Below are 27,734 nucleotides of genomic sequence, written 5' to 3' on the forward strand. Positions count from 1 at the left end.
TATTACATATTAGCTTATGGGACTTTCCCTTGCTTGTAGTAAAAACTCTGGGTGAAATGAGTATTCTATTTAAGTAGGGAGTATGTACTATGAAAAGTGTTATGTTATGAAAAGGAGGTGGTGTAGTGGAAATTCTAATGAAAGAATAAAGCCATGTTTTGTATTCATCATTGCAGAAGTAATTACAGATCTGCTAGCTACAAAAAACCAAGGGCCAGTTCCCGGATGATAATGTGTAGATTCCATTAGTATTGAAAAAGTTGAATACTGTGTTTCCATATTCTCTGATCTTCCATTACTGTGTTTTGTACACACACTTTCTCAGAACATCTAATCAAGCATGAGTGTAAACCTCGTGATCTCGCAGATGATTTCCTAGATGTTCATTTTCTGTACCTTGAAAGGGGCACTTGGAATTTCCAGTAATGTTATATCCATATGTGACCATATCTTGGTACATTGTCATTTAACTAGATTTTTCTGTTAAAGAATTTTTTAAAGGTGCAATTTTGCTTTTCTGTGCTGCTAACAACTTATGCATTGCTTCATAATACTGAGGCTGTGGAGCATGATAAATCATTTACTTGAAAGTCAATTAGTCATTTATACATTCTATTTCTGAATAGTAGAACAGTGAGATGCTGTCAAAGTCAGTTATATCCTTATTGTTGATACAGCATAAATATTTTAAATTTAAGGTTTATACGTAGCTGTGACTAAATCCTACAGCCAGTTTTAAATTTGCTTGGCCACTCTGATCATTTTGAACATAATTAACATGTTATGGATCCCAAAATTGGTAGTTGCCAGCATGGATTACAAACTGAATAAACTGAATGGGTTTTCTTGCTATATGTTTTTACTGAAACTGAAAATCATCCATGTGTTAAGGTAATCTAAAATGGATGCAATGGAATGGTGTAGGGATATGGAAGGGAATGGATTCTTATGGTTCCAACAAAGCTCCCAAGTGTTTCATGATACCTGCATCTAGTGAGACAGCAAAAAAGGTAGAGTAATACAGCCACAGTTTTCAGCATGTTTCATGATACTAGGGATGTTGAAACTAGAAAAGAGAAGTTCTGTTTCTAGGATCAGATGATACTGATTGGAATTGATAGTTAAGTGGGTTGTGCTGAGTTCTGGATAAGTGTGTAAAGAGGGGTGGTCAGTACCTAGAACTATGAGAAAACTTATAGGTGGGGTTATGTGTTACTTTTATCCAGTGCATGGGAGGGAGTTTAAAACCATGAGTGAACCCAGTCTTGTTTACAGCTTTTGATTTATGGGGACTCTATGAATGGGGGACTTTAAGTCATCAACAGCCCTATTTAGGTCTTGCAAATTTGCCACTCCTTTTTCGGCTGGCAAAAAGGCAGATTGGGGCCACGACATACGGTTGCTGCAGCCCCAATCTGGCTTTGTCAGGGGCAGTCTGTTTTGAGTCTTGGTTTGCTCTAGCGCCCATTTCTTTCTCTTTAGCAGTCCATGATATCCTTAGCATTCTTCTCCGGTACCATATTTCAAGTTACCTGATTTTCTTCCTATCAGCTTTCATTGTCCAGCTTTCAGAATGGTGCAAAGAATTTGGAAATATGATGGCATGGACAATCCTAACCAGTATTCAGTGACATGTCTGCACTTCAGGATCTTATCTAGTTTCTTAATGGTTGTCCCAAGTTCTAGCCTTCTGGTTTATTGACTGCAGTCTCCATTCTGAATAATGACAACTAAGGTATGGAAATGTAATTATTTCAATGTCTTCATCTACTTTAAAGTTAGGTAAATGGTTTGTGGTTATTTTTGTTTTCCTTTGCACTTGCCTTTGCACTTATCTGCAGAGGTTCTGTTACACTACCACCCTCTGGGGGTGGGGGGATAGCAGAAAGCATGGCATCTCAAATCCTATTGTCAGTGGATGTGTGACGTATGGGTGACTGTACTGATGCAGCTGCATGAATGTGCCACCATTGACAACAATAATGCTCCATTCTGTGGATGACTAGCCAGCTGGTGCCAAAGGCTTGACTGTATTGTCTGCTGGTAGTATTACGTCAGAGAGGATGGCACAGTGGTTTGAGTGTTGGAATACAGTTCTGGAGACCAGGATTCCCAGCCTGGCCATGAAATTCACTGGGTGACCTTGGGCAAGACACATGCTCTCAGCCTCAGGGGAAGGCAATGGCAAACCACTTCTGAATAAATCTTGCCAAGAAAACGTCATACGTTCTTAAGGTCAAAACGCAGGAATGACTTCAAGACACACAACAATATAATATAATGTCATCTGCATATCTTAAATTGTTGATATTCCTCCAATTTTCATGCCCCCATTGTCTGCGGCCCCAGTCTACCTTCAATGCAGCCAAAAAAGGAGCAGATAAGATCCGCTCCTTTTTTTGCTGGGGAAAATCCAGCTTTGCTGGCCCTGCTGCAGCCCCATGGCAGCTTCATGATGCTCAGGCAGCATGCAGTATGTCATGAAGCCACCTGTTTTCCAGGCAGCTTCAGTTTGGCTTCTTGACCTGCGGCATCAAAATGCTGCACTCTGAAGCTGCCAGGATGGCGGCTTAAAAGGGCCATCTGTTTGGGCCAATAGTCTTATTTCTGCATTGGTCATCTGGTGATGCCTATATATACAGTCGCTCCTTAGGTTTGAGTGATGTGTTTGTAATAAACTGTTGGCCTTGCAAAATTTAGTCAGCCGTTCTCCTGTTTCATTTCTTGATTCTAGGCCAGATCTTTGATTCTGCTGTTTCCTACTTTTGCGTTCCAATTGTCTATGATTAACAAGAAGTCCTGTTTTTATATTGATTAATATTATATTGAAGGGATTTCCCTGAAACCATCGTGTCCGACGTGGGCGTTATGTCCTTTGCTTTTGTAACATCTGTTCTCACTCTTAAAAGTACCCCATTTCTTATTAGATTTTCATTTCCTGAGTGAAACTAGAATTATCTGGCTCAAAATGTCCCATTCCTTTTCACTTTAGCTCACTCACCCCAAAGATTGAAGTGTTAATACATTCCATTTTTTGCTTTCCAATAACTAGCTTCTCCTAATTCTTGCATCTGAACCCAGGCTACACATGTGTAATTAATCTTGCTGAGATTGTTTGCAGAGATACGTAGAACAACCCAATTCATTATGGATTTGGGGGTCTCACCATGGGAGAACCTATATATAACTTACCTGAGACAGAAACAAGAGCTTATGTTGCCTGATAGAACAATAAAAGTTCACAGTGTTAGACATCAGCATATCTTCTTAAAAAGTGAGGCTCTCAGTAAAGAGAGCAGCCCTATGTCAGGGGTCTATGTTTCACGTAACACCTGACCTTCCTTTGTAGAAGGTTTACATCCTCTCACCACCATGGGCCCCCTTTTTGTTGCTTTAGAGGTCAGCAGCCTTGATGTGGAAGACAGATCTCCCCATCCCAGGTTGTAGGGCAGGAGTGGACAACGGAGGGGGGCAGCACAAACTTAAAATAGGGGAATGATCAGAGATGTCCTTTTTGGTGTTTGTGTGAGGGTCTATTTAAAGATGAATGACATTTCTGAGGCAGCTAGCTAGTATGGGCACATTTTTTTTGTCTTAATTGAAAAAGCCAGCCCAGGATAATCCAACAAAGATTGTGGCAGCAAACATAACCTCGGGAGTTTACTGTGCTCACTGCTGCCACAGAACATTGATGCCCTTGGAAGTGAGGTTCCCATTCAACTAGTAGCCTTTACATGACTGGAGCCTCGAGAAAGAAAGGAATACATGGCTGCTGCTGCTGTGCTGCAAAACTAATGCAGTTTGACACTGCTTTAACTGTCGTGGCTTCATCCTATATAATCCTGGGATTTGTAGTTGAGCTTTCTGATGGAGCAGACTAAATATCTCACAAGACTAGTTCCCAGAATTCCATAGTATTGAGCCACGGCAGTGAATTATTTCCGCAGTGTGGATGGAGCCCGTATTTGTTTTGTCCTACAGGTGAAATGAAATAAATTCACAAAGTCCAGTCCAGGGGTAGGTAACCTGCGGGCCGGATGCGGCCCGGTGAGGCCTTGGGACCGGCCCCAGCCTGGTCCTGCACCGATTGCCGCCGGGGCCTTTGGGGGGCAATTGTTATAGAAGCCAGAACATGCATTTATATTAACATTTTTTTAAATCAGCAAATTTTTACGTGTCCTACATTTTTTTTAAAAAAAGTGTTTCCATTTGAAAATTTTGTCGTACATTTGTCCTGGTTTATTTTATATATTATTTTGTAAAAAAAAAAAATAATAATAATAATTTATTTTTTGGCTTCGGCCCCAGTTGTCTGAGGGACAGCAACCCGTGCCCCCGGCTCAAAAAGATTGCCTACCCCTGGTCCAGTCCATTATCAGAAGTGTGATTCCTTGGCACATTACATACATATCCAAGTCCTCACAACTGCACAACTAACAAAAGAAATCTCAGAGGCTTTGACTCCCAACAAACTGACTGGGTGAGCAGATTTATTGTTTTCACACATTTTCATACAAACAAATCAGCCACTTGAAAAACCTGTATCATCTTACCCAACAATGAAGATTTATGGCATCTCAATCTGTATCCTGTAACTGCAGTCTGTCCCACTTGAACAGCTTTGCAACTCTGTTAGAATAGTGTCAGCCCTCCACGTTTGCGGCTTTGACGTTTGCAGATTTGATTATTCACAGATTTGATTAATATGTTCTCTCTAGCAATCTCTAGGTCCTCCAGCCTGACTCTGGTCAACGTCCACCAGAAGTTGCACTGAAGGACCTAGAGGTTCCTAGAAAAAACACTAGGCATTTGTAGGTCTTCCAGTGCAATTCTATGGTCAATGTCCAGCAGATCTTGACCACAGGCCTGCACTGAAGGACCTAGAGGTTCTTAGAAAGGTGTTCCCTTAGGTTAAAAAAACCAATGTTTCGTTATTTGGGTTTTTCCACATTCAAGAGGGCCTTGTGCCCCTAAATCCAGAGAATGTGGAGGGCCCACTGTATTTGGGACTTGTAATATCACTCCATCATTGCATCTGCAGAAGTGGACCACAGAAGCTGTTAACCAGTCTCAAAAGTACTGATAGGTGTTTGCCCTGTGTGTGTTGTTGATATGTTTACAAATATTTTTTTAAAGGTATGTGCAATTCCCGATATCCATTTTGATGTGTGTTTTGTGGCTGGTGAGGCAGTTAGCTGAGATAATGATTTAAGCTTCACTACTCTGCATTTCCTAGCGCTGTTGGGCCTCCTCAGGCTGGAAAACGTTGTGAACCTGACAAACTGTGATACAACAACTGTAGGGAAATAAAGTCCACTGAGCTTATCTGCTGCAAATAGGCTACTTGCAACAACTCAGCAGTGTAACCAGTTACGATGACTGTGGGCCAGCCTTGGCTTTGATTTCTTGTTGAAGCACTGTTCAATATGCAGCAGATCTATTTAAAGCTGGGTCCTCAGAGCAGGGGATTCATGAGGGGTCTGTGGGCTGCGCCAGGAGACACCATTGCTCCCAATCCTCTGCCTTTTATCTCTGAAGAGATGGAGGGAGTGGGCCAGGCTCTGGGAAGAGAAAGGAGAGGCCCCAGGCTTTATTCTCCTCCTCCTCCTCCTCCACTTTGCTTCAACAAGATAAATGAAGGGTGTTCAAGCTGAACCAGGCGACAGCCTCAGGAAGAGGGAGACCACTACTCCCCAAACACCTGCCTTTGGGCAGCAATGGGCTGCTGTGGGGTTAAAAGCTGTGTGCCTTTGAAGTGCTGGAGAGGTTTTTGTGGTGCCTAGGACAGCCGTGAGCAGGGTGCTTGGGGTAGGTCTTTTCAGGAGAAGGAAGGAAAAGAGGGAGGGAGGGAGAGCAAAGAAGGAACGGAGAAAGAATGGGAAACGGGAGAAAGGAAGGGAGAGAGAGGACGGAAGGAAGGAAGGAAGGTAGGTAGGATGGAAAGAAGGAAGAGAGAAAGAGGAAGGAAGACAGAAAAGAGTGGAAGAGAAGAAAAGGAAGGAAGGAAGAGAAAGAAGAAACGAAGGGGGAAAGGATGAGAGAAGGGAGAAGAAGGCAGGAAGGAGAGGAGGGAAGAGAGAAAGAGGAAGAGAGAGAGAAGGGTGGAAGAAAGAAAGGAGGAAGAGAGAAGGAAGAGAAAGAGGATGGAAGGCAGAAAGAGAAAGGCAAGGCAAAGGGCTGTCAATGAGCTCTGGAGCTCTCCCTTAGGAATCCGCCTCGGGAGACCAGGGTCCGAATCCCGATGCTGCTGCTGCTGCTGCCTGGGCCGCCCCCAGACTCTCAGCCTCAGAGGAAGACTTCCGGCCGGGTGGACATCCGGGTCACGGCAAACCGGAAGTGGTTCCGTGGGCAGAGCAGCAGCAGCAGCCCAGGAGCGAGGCGGTCTCCTGTGGGCGGCTGAGCCATGGCCGGCACGGCCCTCAAGCGACTCATGGCCGAGTATAAACGTGAGCGGAAGCCGGGGAGAGGGAGGGAGGGAGGGAGGGAAGGCTGGCTGCTCTCGCCCCCGCCAAGGAGGACAAGGCACAGCCACAAAATGGAGCCGTTTCCTTCCCCCAGAAAGACAGGGCTGAGCGCGTCACAAAAGAGAGAGAGAGAGAGCGCATAGAGACAGCGGTCAATGAGCCCCATGGAGAGAGTGGCCATGGCAGCGCAGCCCTTGCCAGAGAGAGGCACCGGAGGGGCTTCTCCGGGCAAATGCTCTCCAGCGTTTCCCTATGGGCCCAAGATTCCCTCCGATGGTTCTCTATGGGCGAGTGTTCCCCAACCTATTCCCCCATGTTTCTCTATGAGCAAAGATTCCCTAATGTTTCTAGCTTTTGTTTGGTCACTCCTGCCTTTTTGCTCAAAGGCCCCACATTTTGTGGCTCCTTGTCCTCCTCCTCCTCTGGGGTTAGGACAGAGCGGCCAGGGATCCTAAGCTCAAAAGGGAAGGCGCCCAAGAAAAAGGACCAAATAAAAGCTAAAAAGCACTCCTATAAAGGCAAGTTTGTTCTTCTTAGAGGGAGTTTTGGAATTCCTCCTAGAGAGAAGGCTGAAATGGAGGACGGGTCCTGGAAAAGGAGGACCTCTGGTCGCCCTTAGCTAAAAACATGAATATACATGTCCATTCATGCTTAGTCCTGCTCAAAATGGAGGACATCTTGGGATTCCTCCTGGACTGAAGGTTGAAATAGAGAATGTCTCCTAGAAAAGGAGGACCTCTGGGCCTGAGGGGCTCTTTCTGTCTGCTCCTCTGCGGGGGGATGCTAGGAAGTGTTTGTGCCTGTCTTGCATTGGATGGATGTGGGTGGGAGAGCGGAAGGAAGGAAGGAAGGAGTAAAAGATATTCATGAACTCTGGACATTTCCCTTATGAGTCGGTCTATTTGAAAGTTGGGCTAGCAGTCTGGAGATCAGGGTTCGAATCCTGGCTCAGCCTTGAAAACCCACTGGGTGACCTTGGGCAAGTCATACTCAGCCTCAGAGAATGGCAATGGCAAATTACATAAAGTAGAAGAATATATCCAACATAACATCAAATGTTTCCTGTGAAATAAACTATGGCCCTGTGCAGACAGGCCTTAAAGGCCAGCTTGGGGGCACAGTCGGGGCATAACGCCTACACGATGCATGCCCCGGCTCTGCCCTCAGAGTGGCGTGATGCCATGCATTGCCTGGTGCGCAGCGTCATGGTGCTCCTCTGCACAATGCAGAGTCAAAGGAGCGCCATAAAGCTGTGGCACGACAGCTATCGCGCCCTTTCTAGGGCGCAAAAAGGAGCCACTTTTTGCATCTCCTTTTCGTGCCCTGGAAAAGCCAGATACTAATGGCAAACCTCCTCTGAAGAAGCTTGCCAAGAAAATTCCTTGATAGGTCTGCCATAAGTCAGAAACGAATTGAAGGCACAAAACAACAACAACAAAGACTACTTTTACTGTCCTTTCCACCCAGTGACCCAGGGTTTCCATTGCCAAGTGAGTATTCAAACCCTGGCCTCCCAGAAACCTAATCTAGCACTTAATGGTTTAAGATACTAACCAAAAATGCTGATTATTATGCTTTCTAATGGCATTCAGTTGGGTTGTAGATAGGAGAGCTAAATGACAGCCTAACCCAAATTACAGGTTAGATGATATAAAACGTAAAGAAACCTGTTATACAAGTTAAGCAAGCAGAACATTAGATGAATTTACTGTCATTAATTAATCATGAGACACCTTCAAACAGGACTGTCAGCTGTAGTGGTTGTAGTAAAAATATATTGTAGGTCTGGAGAGTAGTTTAATGGTAGGATGCATGTTTGGGATGCAAAGATCTTTTAGTAGGTGCATCTTCAATAGTGCCAGTAAGTGTGACTTCAGTAATGCTAGGAAGCCTTAGCTCTAAAGCACTTCTAGTCAATGTAAACAGTTCTGACTTAGCTGAAGCAATGATCTGGTGTAATACCATGTGCAAGTGCTGCCTTTAGTAGTAAAAACATGTTATATTGACAATATTTCTTGTCCAAATTGATATTTCTGTCACCAAGCATATGGAGTTACCTCATGTGGAATAAGATCAAAGCAGTGTCCTTTTCCAGTCCTGCTGCTAGTTTCATTTCTTAACTGAAGACACCAGGATTTTATGTATGCCAAATATATAATTAATTATGTTGTCCTGCAATGAGTAATGGTGATTCAAAGTTTAAAAAAAAAGGAAGGAAGGAAGGAAGGAAAAAAAAGGCATAGTCCCACAAACAGATTTTTGATGCTGGAGTTTGCATCTTTTCCACTAGAGAGAGCAATAACTCTTTTTTTATGGTGCTTCATTCATCCTATCCTTTTCTGTGGGCATTGTCCCATTCTGATTCTAGAAAAGAGTTAGGGCTGACACATGTTAATAGTTAATATGCAGGTAAAAGGGAGACTAGTAATTTCCATCTGCTAAAACAGAAGATAGTTGTTCATAGAACAATTCAAAGTGCATTAAAATGTTCTTCATTTTCCACTCCTTTTCTAGCCTTTCTTTCCCTCAGTTGGATAGCCATAAATGCTATTTAGTCATTGACATAGTGGTTTACACTCTCATTGCAGGCTGGTGAACGTCTTGTCCTTATTTTCTTAAAAATCAAGTATATTAAAAATAGTTAAGACATTTTTTTCTTAATTTTAGAGCTGACTCTGAATCCACCAGAAGGCATAGTAGCTGGTAAGGAATCTTACTTATTCTTTTACTTTTTTACCTTGAAATTAGAAACCTTGTGAATAAAATAACATTTTTATTTGTTTTTAAAATAGGACCTATGAATGAAGAAAATTTCTTTGAGTGGGAAGCATTGATAATGTAAGTTATTCAGATATTGTTCATTTAAATTATGTCTAAATACATAACAATTTGTGCTGATGGGCCTCATGGAGGAGATGTTGACTAAGCCTATGTGGATCTTTAATAAACAGTGCATGTTAAGGGCTCCCTTGGACATTTTTCCAGTTGTATGTATCTACCCATTCACTTAAACACTGTAAATGGAAACACTTTGTTCACTTGCAAGAAGGGCAGGTAGGAGACTTTATTAATAAACTAATTTTCTTGACTTAGGAGGGTTACAAACCGCCATAAAGTACGTATTCACTACGTATTAGGGTTAGGAAGGGGCGGTGCTTCCGGACCCCCCTAACCCTAGTACGTAGTAAATACATACAATATGGCAGCGGCCGTTCCACATGGCCACCGCCATATTGACGTAGCGGACGCTGTGTGTCTGCACGTCGCGTGGTGCTTATGACATTGCGATTGCGCCGTTGGCGCCTCGCGGCGTCATAACTGCGCCACAGGAAGAAGCTCCATTTTGGAGCTTCTTTTTTGTTCCGCACGGTTTGGCTGCTGCGGCTCCCTCGCGGAGCAAACAGCAGCACCAGCATACCACCGCAAAGCGGCGGTCTGTAATGCACCTTAGATAAAAACTAAAGAGCTTGCTAGCTAAGCAGGCCTTTAATTTCTTCGCTCTTGAATTCTTTTATTGGTCTTCACTTCCTTGAAGAACTTAGTTGTAGCAATAACAGGAGTTTGTTAAAATGAACATAAGGGCACTTAGGAGATAGGGGTGTAAATGAAGATGCCCACATATGTTTTGGAGCAGACTCAGAAAAAGAAGAAAGATAGCATTGGTGTCTTAGGTATAATAGCCAAGCATTATCAGTAACATATTTTCTGTCTTCTGTTCTCACTTCATGAGGAATAAGAATGCAAACAGAGACCAGGGGTGGGGAACCTGTGGCCCCTCAGGTTCTGACGAACTACCATTCCCATCATGCCTCACCACCAGCCAAGCTGGAAGAAGTTTTAGCCAGACTCATGAGGGCTTGTTTGTAGCTCCTTTCTTTATGGTGAGGCTACATGTAGTTCACATAGAACAATTTGTAATAAAGCTTTGGAGGATATTTATTTACATGATAGCATATTCCTTTTTCTTAATAGTATTATGTAACTGAAAACTGTTAAGCTCTCATTAAAAATGGGGATGTTTAATATACAAATAAAATATAAGTTATTAAAAATGAGGCAAATGTTTCAGTTACTTCACTTTGGATCCCTGTTGTTTCATAACAAAGTAGTATTAAAGGTTTGATTTGGAAGTATTTGGAAGAACGTTACAAAAAGTTTAATACAGTACTTTTATTATTTCTGAAAATGCAGTTGGACATAGTTGCATATACTAATTGCAAAACTGATTTTTAAGAAATGAATATTGGAATGGAGTAAGAATAATAATCCTCATATTTCTTGATGGTGGAAACGAAAGTTATTCTAGCATGTGCACATTTTTAATTGGGCTTACAATATAAAGGTGTAGTGGCTGACACTTTTTCCTAAATACCCATACTTGGAATATATCACATTGACTTCAGTGAAAATTGTCTTTCAGATATCTCTTGCTTAGTAAAATTTTCTTAGTTCCACAAAATCATTCTTGTTTTCTGTTGCACAAAAATAAATGTTGCAGCTTCATGCAAGGCTTTTAAAGTACATAAATGCACACCTTTGATGTTGTCACAGCTTGCAAATGAAATGTGATTGAAACCTGTGCATCTGCTGAAGGCGAGGATATCCCCATACAAGGTAGTAATAAATAGGTCAGGCTCAAGAATATAGAAAGGCTTCTGGGTCCATATCATTTGAGTATTGCGGTGTGAATTTCAATTCAATTAAAATATGGAGAACAAGGGTTAATATATTTTCTGTCTCTTATCAGTGCATATTGAGTTAACATTAACTTCAAAACTGATGGCATTTGAAAACTGTTAGTACTTGTTACCACAACAGTTTAACACATTAAAATAACATTAAAAATGTTAATTGTTAGAACTTGATCAGCCTAAAGGCTCCTTTTAAAAATAACAAGTACAAATTTAAGCCAATATTTCAAAAAGCTGTCTAGAAAAGTAATTATATTTTATTTAGGTATAGGACTTGAATGTATATGTTTACTTGAGTTTGGAATTCCCCTTTGTAAGTTGTGAAATGGGTAGAGAGAGATTGCAGCTGCTCTTGGGAAAACAGAAGAAACAGTTCATAAGTGTGCTTAAAACAATTATTACAGCATTAACTGACCTCCCATAAGTGTTTGTTCTTTTCCCAGATGTTTTTATGAAGATTCTCTACCCTCTTATTTTCTCTAATTGTATGTTACTGATATAATGCCAAGTTGTTATCCTGTATTTTTCCTTTTTTTCCTTTTTTTCCTGTGCCACTAAAGTGAAGACATCATTAATTTCTTAAACTTTTCAAGCTGTTTTTCTATTCTGAATTATTTGTATGATGTTTCTGTACAACATAGGTTCGGAACAGATGGGCCAAATGATGTGGCTTCTGGCTGCTTTGGAGGCATGGTGTTCAAACGATGCACCCCTCTAAAGCAGCCCAAAGCTGCACTCCAATCCTTTGGACTAGAGCAAAAAGCAGGTCAGATAACTGGGCTCCTGGTAGTGCGGGTTGGCTCCAGCAGCCACAGTCCACTTTGGAAGTGGTTTGCACGGTCCCAACCTGCTTGTGGCCAGAGCAGCCTTAGGCTGCTTTCTCACGTCCATCTGCTCTAGCCCATAATTTACAAACTGAGTTGCTCCTAGTTGTCCAGGATTTGTATGAGTTATTAATTGGCAAGGTGATAGACTGCTTTAAATGGGTAGTATTTTATTTTTTATTGTAACATAAAAACAAACAGAAACATAGTTTTTTGTGGTTTTTTCAGGCTATGTGGCCATGTTCTAGAAGAGTTTATTCCTGACATTTTGCCTGCATCTGTAGCTGGCATCTTCAGAGAATGCATTCTATGCAAATGCCAGCCACATATGCAGGTGAAACATCAGGATTAAACTCTTCTAGAACATGGCCACATAGTCTGAAAAACCCACAAAAAATTATGGATGCCGGCCATGAAAGACTTCAACTTCACAAACAGAAACATACATTAAAAATTTCTTTCATACTCTTCATATGATGCCTTTCATACCATGGCGGGATACAGACGGGCAGGGGAAGATGTCTTGGAGGTGTATTCCGCTGAATACGGAGCCTCTAGACCGCCCGCCCCGGGGGAATGACTCAGGTGTATGGGGCTTCCACATGGGGGCAGTGAAGACGCCTCACCAGGGGCCGTTTCTGACCCGCAGTTTCCATACCGCCGCCTCACAGGACGCTGCAAAGAGAGAGGCAGCTTCCGCACGGGCGGCCAAAAACGGGGCTTTTTTTTTTCTTTTGCCGGCTGGCGGATGCGCAGCTGCGCAGCTGCGGCGCTCAGCACCGGCGGCAGAAAGCATATGTGCACATTTAAAGCACCCAAGCCCCTTTAAACTTTTCCCCCCGCCCTGGCCAAGAACAATGGTGGTCTCCTGCCAGCTGGTGATCAGCTGGTGTTGGCATCCTTGTCCGCTTGCACGTTGCCAATGTCACCAGCATCATGGATGCCTCCTCTCCTTTGGTCCCCGCGCTCTTGCTGAATCTGCAATGCACAGCCACAGCTGTCGCCGCTGCCACCGCTGTCCCCCTGCCATCCCCCATCACCTCCCTTGTACATATGTAAATATTTAAAGTTTTAGCGTTTTTTTATTGTTAGGTGAAAATGGCGCAGGAATGTGTGTAGGGGTGCACTTTAAATTCCAAACTTTCCACGATTCTAGCAGCGCATGCATACGTGTTGCTCTAGGGTTAGGGTTAGGGTTACGAGTCTTAAAATGTGCTGCAGCTGTGCTTCAGCTTCCACACCTGCATGGCAGCTGACGCTGCAATTAAAGCCTGACTGCAAACTGCGCATGTTCCAGGACCCCGACTCATTATGCGACGCAGCAGACACGGAGCTTTTAAATGGGCAACTTAAATTAGCGGCGTAGCAATTCTGGCGTACCGGTGCAGCAGCTTACAGACAGAGATGCGCAGCTGCGCACTATATAGAAAAGAAGCGGGGAAAAGCAGCACCTTTTTAATGCCGCTTCTTCCCGCTTGGGGCGTGCTGGTGGCGTGTTCGTGGCGGCATTCAGGTAAGGGCCGTCTGAAGGCTATACCTTCATGACGTCATGAAGCCTTTTTGCCCGTCTGTATCCTGCCCAAATATATATATACATACACACACGTGCGTGCGAATGTAGTAAACAAATTACCATTTGTTTGATTTTACTGTTTAAATTTTAATTAGAAAAAAATGGAATCTAGTTAAGTTCTAAACTTTTACCTTATTTTAGTGGAACAGTGTTACTTTTACTGTCACTTAAAATACAGTGGAAACTATTGTGGAAATACTGTTGTCTTTTTAATAAATGCTTTCTGTTAGAAATGTGAAAGTCTAGGGGGGAAATGAGAAATTTAAATCCTGACACAGTGTATGACACAATGTATTGACCTAACTAGTGAGACACACAGGATCTCACCCCCAGCAGGCAAATATGGGAAATGTATGCCCTCAAGTATTGAGGTCCCAACTTGTTATGGGCTTTAAATATTATCCTAAGCACCATGAATTCACACCAAAAATGTACTGACATTTAAGACTGGCATTACATGCTGTCTATATGATATTTCAGTTAGCTGCATTTAGTTGTACTACTGCATTTTGTACTAGATGCAGCTTCCAAGTCTTCTTCAAGGGCAGTCCCATGTAGAGTGCATTAGGATAGTGTAATCAGGAGGTTTGCTGTGGATTTACATGGATTACTGTGGCTAGGTTTTACTAGATTTCTTTTTATAAAAAATTGCCTTCTAATAAACTAGCAGCACCAAAGGTGTTCCTCATAATTCATGTATTCTTTATAATTCTGAAACTTGTGGCTCCAGTTGTAACAAAAATGTAAATAAAATAAAATGTAATTTCAGTTAACAATTACCGTCTGAATAAATTGCATTTTAATATTTTAATTTAATATTTAATTTAAATACATAATTTTATACATACTGCATTTTATGTTCCTAAAACAACAAAGTGTCTTTCAGTCTCAAAGGATGCTAATAGCACATAAGTTATATTTTTTTCTGAAATTTTCTTTTAAAAAAAGAAAAACATGACCATGAACGATCTCTTAAAAACCTGGACATAATCTACTGGTACTTAGCCCACAGTTCTTTACAAACATTTATGTACTCCTGTTCCTAAATTTAATGAAGGTTCATCTTTCATGATATCTTGGGAATTCTGCATGTCTTGCCAGGGCATACATTTTTACCATCTTGTATTTGTTGTATAATGCAGCAGTGCAATTTTAATCTATTTCTTATTCTTACTATAACCTGGAAAGTGGAGGAAGCTTAATACAATTTCTCTTGCATTTGTTCCAGACATGTGTTTTCTTGCTTAACAATTAAAAACAGGATGGATTAGGAAATGATAGTTGCCCTGCAAGTAACAGTGAACACTTTTGATCCAGTAATATCAGAAAGATGCTGTGCTATTCCAGCATATATATCATCTAGTTGGTTACAGCTTAATACGAGTCTGTTTTTAAAAAAATATAAATTGCAGTATGCCAAACCATCTGTCACAATAGTGAACATAAGCTTGTTGTTCTGGTTTTATGATGGAAACTATCTCAGCTGTGTCACAGAGGCAATTTCCACTTTGTGAATGTTGGCTTGGAAAGTTGTTTTGTTCTCTGCTATTTCATATGGAGCCAGTGTTGGAATATATGTGTTAAGTGAGCAGCTAAATTGTTACTGCTGTTGCCTTGGAATCTGAAATTATTTTCAGTCTCCCAACATCAGTATTTATTGTTCAGGGTTGCTTGCTGTCAAAATAAATCCAGTATAAAACTAGATAAGCAACAAGAACAAAAAAGCTTTGTTTTATTTGAAATAATTTATCATTAAAACCTTTCAGCATTCTTAGTAATACATTTCTAAATTGTTTCTAAGCTTCCTATACTTTACTCTGTTTTCACTCTCTAACTGTACAGGGTCTGATTCCCTCTAGAATTATATTGTTTCTTAACCTTTTCTTTAGCTGGATCATGTTTCACCAACCTGGTGCCAATAGCCTTGCTGAAGATGGTGAGAATGTACCAGGTTGGGGAAGCCTAATCTAGACACTAGTGGCTGTTTTTTGGTTCATATCCATCATCTTAACTCTTGTAATCCCCATCACAATTCATATTCTATTATGTCAGTGGGAGTTTGTAGAGAAGGAGAAACTCTGTGCTAATGACTAAATAAGTCAATAATATTTTATTTCTCAGAAATATTTTTTTGAATCCTTTTCTTCCAGCAGTGCAACCCAAGGTTCTTATTATTAATATGCTTTTATGAATAGGTGTTTAGGAGACCAAGCAGATCTAAAGATTGGGGCTGTTTCCATTAATCTAGGACCAAGTGGAATCATTTTTCAAAAAGACAATTATTGTCTGTTGTAGCATGAAAAACAAAGTGTGTGTGGAGAGAGGAATCTAGCAGCATCTATAAAACTAACTGGTTGGTTTTAGTGTGAACTTTCATGGATTTGATTCCACTTCCTCAGATGTACTAATAGTTAATATTAAAGCACCAGATATGTAACAATTACAGCATTGTAATGATGGGAAGAGACTTTTCTGAAGGATGTTGTATGTTGATAAGGTGGTATTTCCTTATTTTCCGAAAAGTGTGGTAGCCCTAAGGAGCAATATGCCTGAATGAAGAGAAGTAAATCTGGTAAAAGACAGAGGCAGACTGAATCTCTTGCAGAAGGAAATCAAATAATAATGCAATGACAGAGAAGGCTTAAATTCTTCATTCTGAGACTCACTAATGGCTACTATGGCGCATTACAGACCGCCCCTTTGGGGCGGCCTGTACCCGCTCCATTCCCCGACGTATCGGGGCCTCAGCTGCCACAGTGGCAGCCCTGAGGCACAGATCCGCCACTTTTCTAGGCTGCAGGAAGTGGCAAAAGGCTGCTTCCTGCAGCCTGGAAAGGGGTGTCCTTGGGGCTTCAAGCCCCAAGGACAACCCAACAGCGGCAGGGAAAGGAGAAAGGGGCCGCTTGGTCCTTTTCTCTTTTGTGACACTGGCACAGCTGTGTAAAGGCTGCGCCTGCGCCACAAACCCAAGAAGGAGCTCTGTTTCAGAGCTCCTTCCTGCACCGCAGAAAGGGCGCCACAAGCACCCTTCCGCGGCACCAGGACATCATGTCCGCACCACCCCGTTTGGAGGCAGCGCAGTTGTGACATCCTAATGGCGGCGCCCATGTAGAATGGGAGCCGCCATTTTGTACGTACTGTGTACTTACTAGAGTTGGGGGCATCTGAAAGAGACACCCCCGGGCAACCCTACTACATACACAGTATGTACTAAAAAGCCCTTCTGGAAAGGGCCGATAATTGTGAAATTAAATCCTGTTGTAATGTTTTTAGTTCCCTTCAGCTGTGCACAGAGAAAAAGTTTTAACTATCTTAAAAAAAAAAACACATGGACACATATTTGGGAGATTTCTTATTCAGTCATTTTGCTTTCCAAATAGATGGCCAGTACTCCTTGGGTGTGTGGTACACCACCTCAAAGGCGTGCCTTTTGGATGTTCTTCATTTTAAGAGCCTTAAGCCTAGGCAGCCTGTGCTCCTAATTATACATCCTGAAGCTGCTTTGATTACTTGAGTTCTAGTAAATTATAACATGCACACCTTTTTCTAGGGCCATTGGGGGAGTCTTCTCATTAGCTTTAGTTATACAATGCTTTTTTAAATAGCAGCTTCTGCAGCCTTTGTCCATGCAGTATAACAGCATCTTCAAAGCAGCAAGATCAGCACCTGCCGGCAATATCTTGACGTGCAAGCAGTAAAATCTGGAACATGCCTTGGAGATAGACTTGAGTATAATTGAATAAGCACACCCTGGTAATTAAGCAGTGTTGTGACCTTCCTAGTAATTTAATGTGCAAGCTTTGATTTCTCCCCTCTTCAGCTTTTGTTTTAGGTTAGTAAGAGTGGATGAGAGCAAGTTAACTCTTTACGCTTAAGATTTTCTTCCAAGAGATTGATTGTGAACCTTATATTGTGCATGGGTTTAAATGTCTGGCTGTCAGAGCTTACTTTTTCATGGGCTGGAGAATTCTGGGAGTTATAGTCTAAAAATGTAACTTTTCCAAACTCATATTGGTAATGCTGAGGGTACTTTTATAGATGTGGAAGCAAATGTACACTTAGCTATATTGATGGATAATAGCTAAATGTAGGGTAATGGGCAGAGATCAAATAATTGGTGTCCTTTTAAAATTGTGCATGCACGTGTATCCTGTTTATAATACCAGCTGTTTTTCATTTTATATGAGCAGCATCTACTCAAGTGAGAAAGCTATTACCACTGAACCAAGTTATGCCAGTCTGGGGGCCTTTAGGATGCGGAGGATATGAAGAGAGATAAGATCAAAAAGTGTTGCCACAGTTGAAGCCAGATACATTGGCAGAAAATAAGGACAGAAATAGTTAAGGGCTGGTTCACATGTGAGCTGTCTATTTATTGCCTCCCTATTTTTAGGGGATTGTACAAAAAAGCCAAGTGGGAACTGAGCTCCACAACAACCACTGCTGTAAAAATGGTGGTGCTTTTTGCATGGAAAATACAGCCTCTCTGAATCCAGGCCACAAGAGGTTCATGTATAAATCATGGCAAAATAAATTATTGTTGCCCATACATAAATGTGAGAGTAGCATCACAGTATAGCTGTGTCTTCCTTGGTATTAGTCCAACAGACAAGGTATCACTCCCCCCCCCTTCACACTGTACGCTGTTGTATTTAGTTATGAGGCATATTCCTTTGGGGTTGAGATTCCTTGTACCCAGTCTGGAAAAGCACTTTCTTAATTTAGTTTTATGGAACAGAATTAAGTGAAGCTAGTTTTTCTTTAACTGTATCTGATAAATATTTTGTATAAAGTTTTAAAAAGAAATTATAGTAAAATGGTACCACAGTACATGGGCTGTATGATGGCTTCAACAATCAGCACATCCCAAACTATGGCCATCCAGCCTCTGTTTAAAAATGTCGAAAGAAGGAGATCACTACATTCCGAGGAGTGTGTTCCATTGTTGGGCAGCTCTTACTCTCAGGATGTTCTTCCTAATGTTGAGGTGGAATTTCCTGTAGTTTGCATCCATTGCTCCATGTCCTGGTCTCTGGAGAAGCAGAAAACAAATTTGCTCTGTCCTCAATATGACATGCTTTCAAATATTTAAACAGGGCTATCACATGACCTCTTAGCCTTCTCTTCTCCAGGTTAAACATACCCAGCTCCCTAAGTCGCTCATAGGGCATGGTTTTCAGACCCTTTACCATTTTAGTCGCCCTCCTCTGAACACAGTCCAGTTTGTCAAGGTGTATGTACATCGAACCATCAGAAAGCAAAGGTGTCACTTTTTCAGACACTTGTATGTGCAGTTTGAGATTTTGGAGTATTTCGGATTTTGGAATTCCAGATATGGGTACTCAACCTATAGTAAGCAAGATCACTTACTTGAAGACAAGGGCTGTAGTCCAGAGTTCTTAAATGTACAGTATTCTAGTTACTTTCAAGAAGCAGGAAAATCAAGAGGTAATTTTTTAAAATTACAACTCCTGTGGAAGTGGTCTGAGATATAAAACTGTAATTTATTAGTTTTTAAGAATGTTTCCATAATCATATTGAACAGATGAATAGAAATAGGCAAGATGAATCTGTTGTAGGTATAGAACTATTTCACATGGCATGACAAATTGATCTGTTTCCTGCATTCATCATCTTCCATACATGTTCAGTCTTGTTCCATCTTAAGTCTGTGGTTTTAAAAAAATGCACAAAAAATCAAATGGATATCTTTGATCCAAAACACACTGCAGAAATAATCCAGTTTGAGACTGCTTTAACTGCCCTGGCTCAGTGCTAGGGAATCCTAGGAATTATAGTTTATTGTGGTACCAGAGCTCTCTGACAGAGAAAGCTAAATGTCTCACAAAACTACAGTTCTCAGAATTCCCTAACATTGAGCCAGGGCAGTTAAAGCAGTCTCAGACTGGATTATTTCTGCAGTGTGCTTTGGATCTTTGTTTCAGTGCACATACTAGAACTATGAATTGTTCTAGTTCATACTTTAAAATGCAACTGGTTGGACGCTAATAGAGGTAACCTGTTGGAATTAATGGGACAAGACATTCATGACTAACTTGTCCCATGAATTTTATTGGATCTACCCTAAGCCTGGCTATGACTAGATCCAAACCAGACCGTGGGAGAAAAAGATGAGAAAACAGATTGTTGCTCTATGGGTAGGTTGCCTAACCTTTCATGACACAACAGAAGATGTTTCAGTCTTCCTCTCAAATTCTACCCTGTGCACTTGCTGGATCTGGGGTATAGATTTTCTTAGATAGGATTTTGTTCACACATATTGCACTGCAGTTCTTAGATGAGTCTATAGCTGAGGGACGAGGAAAAATCAAAATCAGCTTTGCTCTAATAGCCTTTTGGCTAAAGAGCGGGGTATAAATAAATTATTATTATTATTATTATTATTATTATTATTATTATTATTATTATTATTAAAATAAAAACCACGAGTAGATTAATAATGGAAGTACTGTATGAGAATCTGATTTTATCCTGTTACAGTACATGCCAGAGTTCCAGTCTGTGATAGATCGTAACTGTCAGTAGTAGATTATAATTTTGATAGATTATAATTGTAGTAGGTCTTAGTCCACAAATTTAAAACTACTTCTGTGGCATACTTATATCTATATATAGCAATGTTTTAATAGATATTAGAGACTTATTTGAAATGCTGTAGCTTTTGACAGTAACCTGTTGGAATCAAATATGACTTTAATGCTTTCATTCTTAAAATTAGTAGTTTTGTGCTCATTATAAAGCAGTGCTGATTGGCTCTATGTTACATAAATTTAATACTCCCTTTTGCTTTTTTAGGGGCCCAGAAGACACCTGCTTTGAATATGGTGTTTTTCCTGCTATTCTGAGTTTTCCTCTTGATTATCCCTTAAGCCCTCCAAAGATGCGATTTACATGTGAGATGTTTCATCCCAATAGTAAGTATTACCAAAAGGCAATGGCATTGTGTTTTCTACATAGATAAAAAAAATCCCATAAAGTCCAGTTATGGGGAGCTATTCATATTACTGTTTGTTTCCTAAGACAGGCAACAAAAGGATAAGGAACCAATTGTTTGGCCCTGTATTTGAATTTACTTTTTGAACACTACTGGCTTAGGAGGCATACTTTATAGATCACATGCTTTGTTTAGATATCTCTTTACACTTTTAACAAAGTGTTACTCACAAATCAGTGTGATCTGGGAGTATAAGTGGTTCTTACCAGACCCCCACAAAAAGATTTTAAGAACGGGAACCTGAGCTTTCTAAGTGATTATGTGTAGTCAGCAACAGGTGGCACACAAGAAATAAAGGCAAAGTACAAAAGTGTGACTTTTGTGTAGATGTCATTAGTCTTGTATGTCTGTGATTTCATAAAGGCAAAACTTTGGTGGCAAGACTTCCAGATAGAAATTCTTAATTCTGCAAAAAAAATGTTTTTACTATTCCTCAATTTCTGGAATGTTTGCCATTGGTTTCAATGGAATGTACTTACTTCCATGTAAATAGAAATGGGAATACCATGGACCACTAAAAAGACCAGTGGATGAGTCCAAAAGAGATCAGGCCTGAACTCTTCCTGGAAGCAAAGATAAATAAACTGAGGTTGTGATCTTTTGACCATATTATGAGAAGAAGGGACTCACTAGAAAAGACTATAATGACTTGCTAGAAAATACTATAATGCTTGGTAAAGTAGAAGGCAATAGAAAAAGAGAAAGGCTGCATTCCAGACAGATAGATTCAATCAGAGAAGCCATGACCAGGAATCTGCAGGAGATGAGCAGGGTGGTTAAGGACTGGGTGACTTGGAAGTCTCTAATTCATGGGGTTGCCATGGGTCGAGTTGACACAAAGCTACTTAAGTTGCCCAGCCATATTTTGCCATCCCAGCTGCTTTAGGTCAAGGGGGAGGGGGGCTTTCTTTAAAGGCTCCAAAACATGGCAGAATTGTCTGCTATGCCCTAGAAGGGAGGGGGCATTTTGAAAATTGGGGGGATGAGGGGGAGGGGGGGGGGGGTCTGTGTGGCTACCCAGCTTCTGGCAGTTGCCCACTTGTGGCTGAAAGCAATGAATTGTAGCTAGAAATGGTTGTACAGTGGATCCTTGTTATACGCTGGGGTTTGGTTCCAAGATCCCCCGTGTATAACAAAATCCGTGTATGCTCAAGTCCCATTAAATATAATGACACAGCAAAATGGTGTCCCTAATAAAAAATGGAACATCAAGGTAAATTTATACTTTTTTGGAACATTTTCAAACCGTGTATGCCGTGTATAAAAAATCCGTGTATAAGAAGGGCCAACTGTACTAATTTTTTTAGCTGAATCAGTAGGATTTTTTTAAAAGACATTTTTATGTCCCAAGGCTGGAAAATTTAGTGGAATGTAAATAAATAAAAGTGTTATTCTTTTTAGGCCATGGCAGTTTGGCCATGCTAATTTATGAAATCACTGTGGTTAGATGCTATTTTGCAAACTTTGAAAATCAACACATTCATACATACTTTTTGAACATATCTTCTTGCAAAGTAATATTTCTAAATGTAAAATCAACAAAAGTCTTGCAGCACATAAACCTTCGTAGCCTGCAACCCAATTTACCAGTGCCTAGTTTTGGTCTGCAGGGAAGCTGCAGCCTCCAGACCACGAGACTTCCCTGCAGACCAAAAAGAACCGCGAAGAGCGGGTTCTTTTTGCGATGCCATTACGTCACAGTGCGCCAATGGCACACTCGTGACATTGTAATGGTGCCACGACGTGCGGACGCATCCATCACATTATAATGGTGCTACCCGTCTGTACAGGGCGCCACCATTTTGACACCCAAGGGCATGTTTTCCCGTCCGTCTGGACCGGGCCTATGAAAGCTTATGCCAAATAAAATTTGTTACTATTCGGAGTGCCACAAACTATAGATTTTGCTGCAACAGCCATGGCTGTGTCTGAGAATATCTGAATGCATTTTCTTCCAAGGCACACATTTCTACATGTGTCTTGTCCAAAAATCAGCATTTCAAGCAATTCTTCAATATTATTAAGTGCAATAGGATAGGGATGGGGCAGGTTGCCAACCTTACACATTCCTTTTCATGAGTATTTTTTCTTAAGTTTGTATTTTGGAACTTTTAATGGATATTTCAGTTCTTCCTTCTCTCTTCAACATTCCTCTTTCAGAGAAGTAAAAGTGATGGATAAAAATGTTCTCTTTCTTTTCTTTAGCGACCAGCAACCAATCCCTACCCTGGGGCTGGAGAGAGAGAGAGTAAAAGCTATGAGCTATATACAGTGGTACCTCGGGATACGAATTACCCAGCTTACGAATTTTTCGGGATACGAAAAAATCCCATAGGGATTTATTGTTTCGGGTTACGAACATTTTTTCGGGTTACGAAAAAACGCCGGTGCTGTTTAAACGGAGCCGCGGCAGAGCCGCGGCTTTTTTCCCCATTAGCGCCTATGGCAATTCGGGTTACGAAGGTTTTTCGGGTTACGAAATTAGCCGCGGAACGAATTAATTTCGTAACCCGAGGCACCACTGTATAGCATTTAGCATGTTGCAAACTTGTACAGATGTTAGCTGAAGGGAAGATCTGAAAGTGTGCCTGGCTGCTTTTAACCACACATTTAAATGTTCTGTAATTTGGGTGAAGGGTTGCTGGACAGAGAGAAATGAAAAAGTGAGAGACAAAGTTGTCCCTCAGCTGTTAGAGTAGAACAATGTTACTAATTTCTATTTATGGTTTGGCCCACTTCCATCTCATTCAAAGCACTGAAAAGGAGTAATGGCACCGAACACTAATGCCAGACTATTACAGATATAAAATATTTTTATTGAACTACAAACTTCTTCAGAATCCCAGTGTGTTTTAAACCATAAAGTTATTTATTACGGAAGATATTGGGTGGGTGGGTGGGTAGAATGATAATTTAATCAAATTTCTGTCAGAACAGACTGACAACCTGTCCATTTCATTGTATGTATATATATATGTGTGTGTGTGTGTGTGTGTGTGTGTGTGTATTGTTAGTCATTTCAACATGTTTAACAGTTAAATATACAGTTAACAAAGTCTGTTCTCCAGAACAAAAAATATCTAAAACATTTGTAATAATAATAATGACTTTTACATGTCGAAATGACTAACAATATTTAGACAGAATGCATGTGGGAAACCTACAGAAAGTAAGTCTGTAAATTTCTCAGAAGGTGATGTGTTGAATCTCCCCAACTCATTCAAAATAGATATGTACATGTCTTTACATCAAGGGTGGTCACCCGTAGTGGGTCTGAGGTGAGATAGTTTTCTGCTCTACAATCCTCCAAAAAGCTACATACGTTGCCAGTAAACAAACCCAGAAATGTTCAACAGTGTACTTCTGATTTTGAAAAACTTTAGATTTTTTTAAAAAACAAAACAAAACATTAAACAGTGTAGAGGGGTCCAGTGGACTATATGAATGCAAATTACTGTTGCTGGAAGATTCCAGGAGAGCCAGTTGTCTAGGAATGATCAGAGCTCCGAAACAGCATTGTCTCCTTTCTTCTTTACAGGTTTTCTAGGTTTTTCCATTAAAAGCATTAAGGGAAATCTTGATTTTCAAGTGGCATATATTCTCTGTGCCTAAGGTGTTAATACCAGGCATAATTAACATGTTCCCCTTCTGCAGTATTTTAAAAAATTGTGTGTGGAGGATGTTACGTGAAACACTTCTCTTTTTCTTTTCAGTTTACCCAGATGGAAGAGTATGCATTTCCATTCTTCATGCTCCTGGAGATGATCCTATGGGCTATGAGAGCAGTGCAGAACGATGGAGCCCTGTGCAAAGTGTAGAGAAGATCCTTTTGTCTGTGGTCAGCATGTTGGCAGGTATAAATCAGCATTTAATCTGCAGGCAGTAAGCCATGCAATTCAAACAAGAACAAATTACATGACATTTCAAGCATTTTGTGTGTCCAGGTTTTAAATTATATGGACCATGGTCCACTCAGTGGAACTGACTGGGATTCAGACCCTTAGTCCAATGCTAAAACCACTATACCACACTGGCTCTCTAGGAGAGATTAGAAATTTCCAGTTACAGTTGATAGCATACTTTATTTTACAGGATTTGAAAGATAGTATAAGTTATGGTTTGGTGCACATTTATGATGTGACGTTTCTCATTTTCTTCATTCATTTATGTAAATTGTGCAAATGCTTGGGGTACATGTAAGTCCAGATTTCAAAGGGTGCTTATGCCAATAATGGTAAACTATGCAACCTGAGTTTACATTATAAAACATTCCTTGTACCCCCCTCCCACCCTGGCCTAAAAAGATTCTTGTTACTTGGAGCAGTGCATAGTATGAAGTCAAAACTGGTCTTCTTGCCTTACACTCTAAAACTTGTGGCCCAGACGAATACTGTATATAGGCAGATCCATTAGCTTCCCCTTTTAAAATGTTGATTTAATGTTTCCTTGTTTCCCATTTCAGAACCAAATGATGAAAGTGGAGCCAATGTGGATGCCTCTAAAATGTGGCGGGAAGACAGAGAACAGTTCAACAAAATAGCCAAACAGATTGTTCAGAAGTCACTTGGGCTTTAAAAAAGAAAGTGAACCCTGAAACATTTGACAATCGAAGTGTGGAATTTTTTTCAGACAGATAGATGACTGTAATATGTGGTGGTATTAAAAGGCAAGTCTTGCCAAATATTGACTAGGTTTCATTACCCTCTTCCCATATACTATGCCGTCTTTTTCTCTCTGTAAAAGTAATGCCTATCCATTTAAGACATATTTGCACATGAAATACAATGGAATTTAGTTTAGCAAAAAGGTTTCACAGTGCTGTAGTGGAAACCAGGGAACATTAGATTGTGTGCATCTTTCCATTTATAGTTAAATTGTTTTTTGGCTGCTTTTCAGGACCATACTGTGCAGTTGCTTGTATGGTACTGAGAAGAGCTGTCAATTTATAAGTGCTTAGAAAAATACTTTTAAGCACTTTGAGAATCAGTTTTTTTTTAAGAAATGAGAAACTGTTCTGAAATACTACCTTACTGACATATCTTAAGAAGTACTCGTTGCCTCCCAAATACTGCAAAACAGCTTTCTTTTGAAATGTAATGGACACCTAGTTAAGCTTTTGGACAAGATGTTATGGGCAAGAGATTTACCCTCTGAAGTGGAGATAAACCAGGGAGGAAGTGGTCAGTTTCCTCAAGGTGTAGCATTTTGCTTCCGTAAATAACAAATCACACTTTAGGTCGCTGTTTATGAGCACCCATCAAGCACAGTCAAGTTCTTCATGAAACATTAGATGAACTTGTTACATCCCCATCATGTTTGATGTTATCTGAATAGTTGTTCCAAATATATATTGGCTTCCATGATCGTGTATCTCTAGCCAAAACAAATGCTGGAAATAACATGTCTACTGACTGTTGCAAAAGAGCAATTTCTACCAAGTTATTTTTCAGTTCTGAACTGACAGCACTCATACCGAAATTAAAGAGTGTCTTGCCCTGACTATACTCCTAAAGAAAATAGGCTGAACAAAATCTAGCATGAATACATCTAGGTTATCAGGAATTATTTTTTGTGGGTTTTTCGTACTATGAGGTCATGTTTTAGAAGAGTTTATTCCTGACATTTCACCAACACCTGTGGCTGGCATCTTCTCTGAAGATGCAAACTACAGCTGCTGGTGAAACATCAGAAATAAACTCTTCTAGAATATGGCCTGAAAACCCATAAAAAACTATGGATGCCGGCTGTGAAAGTCTTCGACTTCACATTAGCAGGAATTGGTGGTTCTTAGCTTCTGTTATTCTAGTATTCTACAGGAACTGTGCAATTGGTCTTGATGACCATTGTTAAAAATATAAATGTATTGGTTCCATTGGAATGAAAGATACTTGTCTGTTCTTGTTAATCATGCAGGAACTGAGCATTAAATATTTTCCATGTATTTGATTTCCAGGTTATGGAGCAGTTCACAACCATCTTTTATAATGTACCATGACAACCCATCTGATACTACTTTGGGGTGCCAAGTTTAAAGTTTACCTTACAAGAAATATGATGCACATGTCTTGCATAAACTTCAGTTAATCTTCAACTATTTACACTTGAACCAGACTTTTAGATGTAGCGAGATAACCATGAAGTCAATAAAATATATTTTATTGTGACAGTATCTTGAGCACCTGGATTTACATTGCAGTTTCACAATTAACATCACTTGCTGTCAGCCTTTTTTTCCTAGTTAATTCCATGCATAGAAATGTAATGTTAAGTGAAATACAATGAGCCAATTCAAGTATTACCATGGTACCATGCTTTCCAATGAAAATACCTTTCCTGGTTTGATTGATCCACAGGGAAAGCTGGATCCAAGTGTAGAAGCCAGCAGTATGAAGTTCTTGCCCCATGAGAGTGATTATCAGTGACAGAAATGCCATTGGAGTAATGTCAGATTGCACTTAGTTTTTTTCTCTGTTTAGGAATTTTTGAAGTAATCTTGGGAATGGAGAGGAATATTTGGATAGGAAAAGTATTAGTATTTGTCCAAAATGCTATCCACTGCTGTTGTTATCTCCTCACACAGATGAGTTCATTTTAAAAGATTGAGTATCAACAGCATTCTAAAGTAAGAGTACAGTGGACCTTTGTTATACGCTGGAGTTTGGTTCCAAGATCCCCCCATGTATAACAAAATCCGTGTATGCTCAAGTCCCATTAAATATAATGACATAGCAAAATGGTGTCCCTTATAAAAAATGGAAAATCAAGGTAAATTTATACTTTTTTGGAACATTTACAAACCGTGTATGCTTGAATCCGTGTATAAAAAATCTGTGTATAAGAAGGGCCAACTGTATATTGCTTAATGGTCATTAAGAAATTGGTATGAAAGCTACTCTACTATTATACAGTGTTCATGTGTTTAAAATATGTTGTTTTATATTGGACACAATCTCTAATGAAAATAAATGCATATTTTCCTTAAATGTATAAAAGAATTCATATTGGACTTTTCTGAAACATTCTACAACAAGAATGAAACTTGGAAGTGCTTACATTTAGTTGAGATGTAGCAAAAAAGAATGGGCTTTTCCAAAGGGTAGAAAACGAATGAACCACTTGGGTGGGGGTGCTGCAAAAACAATGTTAGCAATGTGTCTGTTGTGGGTA

The 27,734-nt window shown here is 40.4% G+C and overlaps 1 protein-coding gene across 3 annotated transcripts; it reads left to right on the top strand.

The window, feature by feature from the left end:
- The first annotated feature begins 6,302 nt into the window (after window positions 1–6,302).
- Window positions 6,303–27,562, top strand: UBE2G2 (ubiquitin conjugating enzyme E2 G2). 3 transcript variants are annotated; one of them, XR_006103044.1, is made up of 7 exons: window positions 6,303–6,446; window positions 9,132–9,167; window positions 9,257–9,302; window positions 20,369–20,487; window positions 24,281–24,421; window positions 25,030–25,233; window positions 26,521–27,562. XR_006103044.1 is itself a non-coding variant. In XM_042459655.1 (6 exons), exons 1-6 carry the CDS (start codon window positions 6,404–6,406, stop codon window positions 25,140–25,142), a joined length of 498 nt encoding a protein of 165 aa, XP_042315589.1. In that variant the 5' UTR covers window positions 6,303–6,403; the 3' UTR covers window positions 25,143–27,562. The 3 variants fall into 3 exon arrangements, 2 of the variants coding, with proteins under 2 accessions (XP_042315589.1, XP_042315590.1); XM_042459655.1 differs by having other exon boundaries at window positions 25,030–27,562; XM_042459656.1 differs by lacking the exons at window positions 6,303–6,446; window positions 9,132–9,167; window positions 9,257–9,302 and adding an exon at window positions 10,220–10,345 and having other exon boundaries at window positions 25,030–27,562.
- Window positions 27,563–27,734: the final 172 nt, after the last annotated feature.

This window comes from Sceloporus undulatus, chromosome 3, assembly GCF_019175285.1.
Source record: "Sceloporus undulatus isolate JIND9_A2432 ecotype Alabama chromosome 3, SceUnd_v1.1, whole genome shotgun sequence".
Taxonomy (NCBI): Eukaryota; Metazoa; Chordata; class Lepidosauria; order Squamata; family Phrynosomatidae; genus Sceloporus; species Sceloporus undulatus.